This window comes from Palaemon carinicauda, chromosome 30 (assembly GCF_036898095.1).
Source record: "Palaemon carinicauda isolate YSFRI2023 chromosome 30, ASM3689809v2, whole genome shotgun sequence".
Lineage (NCBI taxonomy): Eukaryota > Metazoa > Arthropoda > Malacostraca > Decapoda > Palaemonidae > Palaemon > Palaemon carinicauda.
The window spans coordinates 19,565,071-19,575,070 of record NC_090754.1 but is presented as its reverse complement, the minus strand read 5'-3'; the positions used below and the strand labels follow the sequence as shown (position 1 = coordinate 19,575,070).

Here is a 10,000-nt window from a genome sequence, read left to right as displayed (position 1 = left end):
CTGACCATCCTTTACATTCAGATCTCCCTGGACAATTCTATCCTGTTCGTAATACTAGGCAGGCAGTTAATTCTAATAGCCAGGCCTTCTCCATCACGAGGCTCAATACTACGCAGTACTCTAGAAGTTTTATTCCAGCTGTGACCAAGTTGTGGAATGATCTTCCTAATCGGGTGGTTGAATCAGTAGAACTTCAAAAGTTCAAAGTTGGAGCAAATGCTTTTTTGTTGACCAGGCGGACATAGTCTTTTTATAGTTTATTTATGACATATTTGTTTTTGATGTTGTTGATAGTTTATTATATGACATGTCTGTTTTGACGTTGTTTCTTATTTTAGAATGATTTATTGTTAATTTGTTCTCTTCATTTATTTATTTCCTTATTTCCTTTCCTCACTGGGCTATTTTTCCCTGTTGGAGCCCCTGGGCTTATAGCATCTTGCTTTTCCAACTAGGGTTGTAGCTTGGATAGTAATAATAATAATAATAATAATATGACCGTTACCTCATTCCGGTGATCAATGGAAGTGATAATGACGATATGCACGATGATAATGAGGGTGATAATGATGATATGCAGGATGATAATGAGGGTGATAATGGCAATATGTATAATGGTAATGAAGGTGATTATGACGATATGCATGATGGTAATGAGAGTAATAATGAAATTATGCATGAGGGTATTGAGGGTGATAATGACGATATGCATGATGGTAATGAAAGTGATAATGTTGATATGCATGACGGTAATGAGGGTGATAATGACGATATGCATGATGGTAATGAAAGTGATAATGTTGATATGCATGACGGTAATGAGGGTGATAATGACGATGTGCATGATAGTAATGAAGGTGATAATGACGATATGCCTGATGGTAATGAGGGTAATAATGACCATATGCATGATGATAATTATTGTGATAACGACAATATGCATGATGGCAATGAATGTGATAATGACGATATGCATGATGGTGATAATGACGATATGCATGATGGTAATGAGGGTAATAATGGTAATGAGGATGATAATGACAATATACATGGTGGTAATGAAGGTGCTAATGACGATATGCATGATGGTAATGAGGTTGATAATGACAATTTGCATGATGGTAATGAAGGTGATAATGACAACATGCATGGTGGTAATGAGGGTGATAATGGTGATCTGCAAGATGGTAATGAGGATGATAATGGTGATATACATGATGGTAATGAAAGGGCTAATGACGATATGCATGATGGTAATGAGGGTGATAATGACAATATGCATGATGGTAATGAAGGTGATAATGACAACATGCATTGTGGTAATGAGGGTGATAATGGTGATCTGCAAGATGGTAATGAGGATGATAATGATGATATACATGATGGTTATGAAAGGGCTAATGACGGTACGCATGATGGTAATGAGGATGATAATGATGATATGCATGATGGTAATGAGGGTGATAATGAGGATATGCATGATGGTAATCAAGGAGATAATGATGATATGAATGATGGTAATGAGGGTGATAATGGCGATAAGCATGATGGTAATGAGGATGATCATGATGGTAATGAAGGTGATAATGACGATATGCATAATTATAATGAGTGTGATAATAAACACAAGGATGATGGCAATGATGGTGATAATGATGATGTGCATGATGGTAATAAAGTTGATAATGACGGTAAGGATGATGGTAATGAGGGTGATAATGAAGATATGTATGATGGTGATAATGACGTTATGCTTGATGGTAATGTGGGTGATAACGACGATACGCATGATGGGAATAATGACGATATGGATGATGGTAATGAAGGTGCTAATGACGATATGCATAATGGCAATGAGGATGATAAAGAAGATATGCATGATGGTAATGAGGGTGATAATGACGATATGCAAGATGGTAATGAAAGTGATAAGGACAATATGCATGATGGTAATGAGGGCAATAATGAAGATATGCATGATAGTAATGAAGGTGATAATGAAGATATGCATGGTGGTAATGAAGGTGATAATGATGATATGCATAATTGTAATGAAGGTGATAATGACAATGTGCATAATGGTAATGGTGATAATGGTGATATGGATGATGGTAATGAAGGTGATAATGACGAAATGTACGATGGTAATGAGGGTGATAAGGATGATATGCATGATGTTAATGAGGGTGATAATGAAGATATGCATAATGGTAATGAAAGTGATAATGGTGATATGGATATATGGTAATGAAGGTGATAATGACTATATGGATGATGGTAATGAGAGTGATAATGGCGATATGCATTATAGTAATGAGGGTGACAATGACGATATGCATAATGGTAATGAAGGTGATAATGACAATATGTATGATAGTAACGAAGGCGATAATGACAGTATGGATGATGGTAATGAGAATGATAATGATGGTATGGATGATAGTAATGAGGATGATAATGATATGCCTGATGGTAATGAAGGTGATAATGACGATATGCATGATGGTAATGAAGGGGATAATGACGATATGCATGATGGTCATAATGACGATATGCATGATGGTAATGAGGGTGATAATGGTGATATGCATGATGGTAATGAGGGTGATAATGACGATATGCATGATGGTAATGAAGGTGATAATGACGATATGGATGATGGTAATGAGGGCGATAACGACAATATGGATGTTGGTAATGAGGGTGATAATGACGATATGCATGATGGTAATGAGGTGATAATGATATGCATGATGGTAATGAAGGTGACAATGTTGATTTGCATGATGGTAATGAGGGTGATAATGTCAATAACTTGGATGATAACGAGTCTGCCAGAACGGGTTTCTCTTCATAAAATGGGCGTAATGAGAAGTTGGAATTTTATTTCTCCCCTTAATCTTCCACTCATTTGTGCACAGGGATTGGATGAATAGATTTGGGCCACGAGGCCCGGAACTGGTACTGGGGAGGCCATTCAGCGCCCAGGTACAGCAGGAGGTTAAACAGCAAACATTAAATAAATAAATGGGTGCGGAAGACACATGCTTATTGCGGCTTATTACCGTTAATACTGGATCTAAGGACTGTTGCAAGTGACAAAAATAGCTGTTTTATAAGGCAGGATTATTGACAAAATGTCCAATCCTTCTCTTTCCTGTATTAGGGGGTGGGGAAGGAGGAGAGGGCAGGGGTAGTACAGATGGTTCCACTTCATAGGCACACTAAAATTGCGTAACTTGCAGAAAACTGGCTTTCCCCAAACAACCTTGGGTACCTTTAGGATATAATTAATTATATTATAAAATCTAGAAGGTCAAAGAGGGCTGGCACTTTCTGCTCTGGTCTACTCCAAGCCCCTAAAAACCTTTTGGCATAAAATTACCTCTGAACTAGCTCTAGTATTGCAAAGGTTTGAAGGTTTGAACGCCGATCATGAATGGCAGGGGCAAGGGACAGGGACATTGCCCTATCGAGCAGATCAATGCCCTGGAGACTGATTATACACACATATGATCAACGCCCAAGCCCCCTCTCCACCCAAGCTATGACCAAGGAGGGCCAGGCAATGGCTGTTGATGACTCAACAGATAGACCCATAGGCTCCCCCAAACACCCAATCCTTAACTCACAATGATGTTAAGGTTAGCGCAACCAAAGAAACTCACGAGTTTGAGTGGGACTCAAAGCCCAGTCTGGCGTTCACCAGTCAGGGATGTTACTACATCGGCCAACACAACCCTGTTTAAAGACCTGGTGAATGACAGAAGCAAGGAACAATGACAATGCCTTAGAGATTGACTGATCGCGCCCAAACCCCCTATTCCTCCAAGCTAAGGAGGGTCTGGTAATGGTTGCTGATGATTCAGCAGGTAGACCTACAGGCTCCCCCAAAACCCCCTTCCTTAGCTCACAAGGACGGTGAGACTGCAGACACTACAAGCAACTATCGGAGCTTGAGCGGGACTCGAACACCAGTCCGGCGATCGCAAGGCATGGATGTTTCCAATAGGCCACCACGAGAAAAAAAGATATGTCAGACTATAAAGCTATAAAGAATATCTTGTATTATAATGGCAGTAACATGTTCTCCATACCAATGAATCTCTCAACGTAATCGTTATATGGCCTGGTCAATAAATGGGCTGGTGACTGTTAATGGCCACCGGAATTTGGCCCATAGGAGCAAAAAAAGAAATACTATTTTTACGAACTGGATCATTAAAAACCATTATATTTTCTCCATACATTTTACGAACTCGCTTTTCAAGTGCCATTATATGTTCTTTTATTCGCTAAAAATGTTTAGTGTAAAACATAAAATAAATTAGAAATATATTAGGTATTTATTTACTGTTATAACAAAGAGTTGGATTTTACGCCTTAAAAGAAATTTTTTAATTATCTATCAGTAAGTGAACACTGCATTGCTGTACCTGTACACTTGTCAGTCAGAGACATTGGAGTTTGATTTATAAAATAGGGGATCAAAATTAACAGGATTTCAAATGGAATTCATTAAATATTAGTACATAAACATACATTATACTTACACACATGAACATATATACAATATGCGTGTATTTATATATATATATGTATGTATATATATATATATATATATATATATATATATATATACTGTATATATATATATATACATACATGTATATATATATATATATATATATATATATATATATATATATATATATATAATGCACAGTACACACACACACACACACACACACACACACATATATATATATATATATATATATATATATATATATATATATATATATATATATATATGTATGTATATATAGACACAAAAAATGTGTGCTTGTGTATACATATTTGTTTTAGTGTATAATTATTGATACAAGTCTTGATACAATTATAATTTACAGCTTTATCCAATTTTGTACACAAAAACATATTTTCAAACTAACGCGCAGTCACATAAAACGTGTGTACAAATCCGTGTTGACGTTAAAATTCTTTAGTAGCCGTCCTCGTTATGATTAATTATATTTTTCCACGCCATTTTAAGTGCATTTTTAAGCTGCATTACAATTTACAAATATGAGACCATTAAGCCGAGAGAGATCAACAGTTGCGTCATATGTAAAAAAAAAAAATAATAATAATAATAATAATTAAAAAAAATCCGTTCATGACAAATGACGCAAAATGGAGATATATATATTTGGAGAGAAAGAGTTCTCATGGCGTAATGAACTCTAATTGGGGTCAATGTGTTGTCGTCGCTGCCAAGCGCCCTCGGCATTCTGGACTTGAACAACAGCGAAATGGCGTTGTATATTTCATTACGAGCATCAAACGTTCCCTATTAAAGTTACTGTCCTGTCTGGAAGGCTTCAAAGCTGGACGAACAATCGGCTACTCAAAACAACGGGGCGTCATCCGATGACGCGTCTTTTGGCGATGCTGATCTGAAGAGATATACTTCGCTTGCTCATTTCCCGAAGTTAGAAGAATAGCAGCTGACATAAGACAATCAACCCAGACCACTAGCTTATAATGGCCCGTGGTAAGAGAAAATATCCTCCTAGAGATATGGTAAGATGATAATTCCTCAGAATCAAAATCAAACCATTGTTCTCTACACTTAGGTAGTGCCATAGCCTCTGTACCATGGTCTTCCACTGTCTTGGGTTAGAGTTCTCTTCCTTGAGGGTACACTCGGGCACACTAATCTATCTTATTCCTCTTCCTCTTGTTTTGTTAAAGTTTTTATAGTTTATATAGGAAATATTTATTTTAATGATATTACTGTTCTTAAAATATTTTGTATTTGCTTGTTTACTTTCCTCACTGAGCTATTTTCCCTGTTGGGGCCCCTGGGAGATATAACATCTTGCTTTTACAACTAGCAAGTAATAATGATAATAATAATGATAATAATAATAATAATAATATTAATAATAATAATAATAATAATAATAATAATAATAATAATAATAGTGAATGGAGATATAAAATCTATTTAAATCCTAGAGATACGTGGATGAAGACATAAAATCTTTTTAAAATGAAGAATAACAGAAGATAATGAGCCCAGAATTTCAAATGAAGAGAAAAAACTCGCAATGAAAAATAAATTTGTAAATAAAGAATGGCCAGAATGACAAATGCTCAAAGGAGATCACCTTAGAATTCCAAATTAATGGAAGACAAAAGAATGGCATATGACAATATGAAGTAGGCAAAAGTCTTGTTGTGATGAAAAGTCAAAATGGTAGACAATAAGAGCAGCATTTATATTTGTCAAAATGAAAGAAACATGGTACCTAATGCTTTTGATAAAAGTAATAGCATTAGATATCAATGGTTTCGGGAAAAATGATGCCCAGCACGATAGAAAATTAGAGTGAATCTCTATTAAGCAAATATGCAGATTGGAAGTCTGCCTGGGTTTAGGAGGGTTCGTGTTTAGAAAATGGGATCTCATTTATTTATCTTGGGAGCCAGATGATAGAGGAAGAGACGATCTTCTCCAGTTCGAAGGTTACATGACATAAGGAGAGCCTTCTAGCAACCCGCCAGGAGAACAGGACTCATGCCTTCAACTCAGAAAGCACCTAAATGTTGGGAGTGGTTCTTGTTCAGCCAAACAACATGTCTATGGAAGAGACTCATCAACCCAAAGGCGTAATGATTTTAAAAGGGTTTATACTCTTTAGCTCTAATATTACCTAACTGAGGGACGTATTTTTCTTTAGTTTAGGAACCACATTATTGGAAAAGGAAGTTTTTTGGGAGCTCAAAGATCACCTGAATGTAAAATGAGCTCTTCTGTAGAACAGAACCCACTTGGCTTCATAAAAAAACCACTTAGCTCAGAAGTCAATTGATAGGAGGATGGGCTCTCACCTTCACTGTAGTATCCCCTGGCAGAAAATTAATCATATTTTATTGTTTATGGGCATCTTGGCATCCTAATAGAAGGGACTTTCCTCTTCAATTTGAATCCTCTTATTCCCCTTAGAAGCCTTTTGAGATTAGGAAGGACTCGACCCATGGCCACCTGACAGGAGCGACTCTTCTAGAATTCAGAGCCACTCGACTGGCCAACACCAGCCCTATTTCGACGACTGTTTAGTGCCCCTGACTGTGAGGCATGTGTTGACCGAATGCCCCACTTTTAGCACCTTAAGAAACAGTTATGGCTGAGGCTCGAGGTGAGGATGGCGGGTTCATCATTGTCAAGATTCTTGGACAGGAAGTGTTGTACTAAGCTAGTGGTATTTTTAAATTTATTTCAGAAGCGGGTTTTCTGAAAGCTATCTAACTTTTATAAGGACATCTTCGCTTTTAGGATTTTAAATTATTTATCTTCTTCGTTTATAACAAACGATATCGGCGTCAATGAGCTCTGATGTCGGGATGCCAGAAAACTCCAAATCAATCAACCAATCTGACTCTTGACATAAGGAGAGATTCTCTCCTAAGGCTCAGAACCCTCTGACAGGGAGGATTCTTTTTCAGCTTAGATCTATCTAGTAGGAGGAAGGACTCTATTGTTTAGCATAGATGACGCTTGACAAGAATAAGGACTCTCAAGAAGAGGCCTTCTAATAGCAGGTAGGATATTTTCCTTCACGGAAAAATAGGATCCTGGATTGTTCCTGTTAAAATTCTTTATTAATTTATTTCTTAAATGCTCATTTATTCCCACTTGTTGAAACTGGGTTGCTTGGTCCTATTTTCATATTGTTATGGCTATAAATTGGAATCTAGTTTTGTGATAAAAATGGCAACATTCGCAAAAATACACATTTTTTTTTAGCTGCAATTTTAATAGAAATTGTGCTCACTGGATTATTAGCCAAGCATTGAATCTGAAGAAACGTATTCTTCTGCAAAAAAATGGCTATACCTGTAGAAGATTTTACCGACCCATGTACAAAGAGAGAGAGAGAGAGAGAGAGAGAGAGAGAGAGAGAGAGAGAGAGAGAGAGAGAGAGAGAGAGAGATGAAAATATCTACTCATAAATACGTTAATGTGTTAATCTATAATTAGCAGCTTGTAATTAAATTGTGTACAAATTGGTACGACTGAAAATTAATGTTTCAAAATAACAGAATAATGATTGCATTTTAAAAGTTATATTTCTTGTATTTCCCAGTAATATTAAAGTAAAACCAGGATACCTTTAAATGTTACTCTCTCTCTCTCTCTCTCTCTCTCTCTCTCTCTCTCTCTCTCTCTCTCTCTCTCTCTCTCTCTCTCAAGCCCTCCATGCAAACCTCTTTCATCGAAATTACGTGAACTGCCTTCCCCTTCTCGCCCGTCAAACCATCCCAGCTTTTGTGACTGTTTGCAGAGGGCAACTGGAAACCATCCAGTGTGTCTGACACATGGGCAAATGCATCTTTCTTAGCTTGTAATGGGAAGGGGAGATTCCCAGTTAGTTATTGCGCCTGCAAACCTTTTTTTTTTTTATTTTATTTCCTGCTAGAAGTCTGGAGAAGACATCCTGCGATCGCAACTTGATTAAGTTGTGTTTAGAACCACTGACTTGTAATAGATTAATTCAACTACTACTGCTGCTGCTGATGCTGATGCTGCTACTTATACTTCTACTACTATTACTACTACTACTACTACTAATACTACTACTATTACTACTAGTGCTGCTCTGGCTAGTACTACTATTAATACTATTGCTGCCCTTGCTTGTACTACCACTACTACTACTACTACTACTACTACTACTAGTGCTGCTCTTGCTGGTAATACTACTACTACTATTACTACTAGTAGTAGTAGTGCTGCTCTTGCTGGTACTACTACTACTACTACTACTACTACTACTACTACTGCTGCTGCTGCTGCTGCTGCTGCTGCTACTTACTACACATACTGGGTGTAAACATATACAGAATTATTTATTATTGACGAAAAATAAAAATGAATTCATATTTAATTTGAGCTCCAATGACCTGAAATTTATAAACGAATATCAATTTCTTTTTATTTTTCTTGCCTACAGTTCTCCATTCATGTTTGCCCAATCATGGCATTGTACTCCGTACGGTCAGGGACTAGTAATGAGGACTGTAAAGATAGTGTTATCTAATAATAATAATAATAATAATAATAATAATAATAATAATAATAATAATAATAATAATAATAATAATAATAATAATAATAATAATAATAATAATAATAACAATTTTAAAAGATAATGTTATTTTACTTTAATAATAATAACAATAATATTAATAATGATAATAATAAAAATCTTAATAATTCTAATAATAATAATTTTAGTAATTTTGATAATACCCTGATGAAATATTTCATTTCTTCCATTTACTAAGTTTTGAAAATTGTTCTCTTGTCTGATCATCCGCTGCTAATTCTAATCAATTTGTATGACAAAATCTTACAGTCTATTAAATTCCTCATTCCTAATCTGGTTAACAATCTTTGGCAAAGTCGTTCACTTAGTTCGTTGTACATGTTGCATAAGATTTTTCATATTCCTGACCCTCCTTTGCATTCTGATCTCCTCAGACAGTATCATCCTCTATGTAGTAAGAGGTAGGCAGTTAAATCTTTTCCACCATAAGGCTCAATACTTCACAGTATTCTAGAAGCTACATTCCATTTGTGCCCTGATTGTGGAATCATCTTCGTAATCTGGTTATTAAATCTAGAACTTTAGAAGTTCAACCTTGCTGCAAAATAAAAGTTGAGTGACTCACAAACACCCATGAGTAGAAAGGGAACAAATTTTGTACTCAAGAAATGAAAAGTGTGAAGGATTGATGAAGCCGGATTACTTTAAACCTCACGATTAGCAGACAATAAACTAAGGTTAAAATACAGAACTTACTATCTCCTCAGTGTTCTGAATACGTTTTACATCGCTTGCACTATTTTTGTGTAGTTCTCACTTTAGCAAAAGGAGAGGAACAGTACCATCCTGTACGTAGTAATAAGTATGTAGTTAATTCTCAG

At 36.0% G+C, this 10,000-nt stretch overlaps 4 protein-coding genes across 6 annotated transcripts in view; 3 read left to right on the top strand and 1 right to left on the bottom strand.

The window, feature by feature from the left end:
• Positions 1-10,000, bottom strand: part of LOC137622917 (uncharacterized) — a 436,226-nt gene that overhangs the window by 211,337 nt on the left and 214,889 nt on the right. The gene's annotated exons all lie outside the window — the stretch shown is intronic.
• On the top strand, positions 542-2,248 carry LOC137623420 (S-antigen protein-like). The gene has a single exon (XM_068354254.1). It carries the CDS (start codon positions 542-544, stop codon positions 2,246-2,248), a length of 1,707 nt encoding a protein of 568 aa, XP_068210355.1.
• Positions 2,268-5,507, top strand: LOC137623419 (dentin sialophosphoprotein-like). The gene is made up of 2 exons (XM_068354252.1): positions 2,268-2,789; positions 5,382-5,507. The coding sequence occupies exons 1-2, from the start codon at positions 2,268-2,270 to the stop codon at positions 5,505-5,507; spliced, it is 648 nt and encodes a 215-aa protein (XP_068210353.1).
• On the top strand, positions 5,548-8,903 carry LOC137623418 (uncharacterized). The gene is made up of 2 exons (XM_068354251.1): positions 5,548-5,586; positions 8,559-8,903. The coding sequence occupies exons 1-2, from the start codon at positions 5,548-5,550 to the stop codon at positions 8,901-8,903; spliced, it is 384 nt and encodes a 127-aa protein (XP_068210352.1).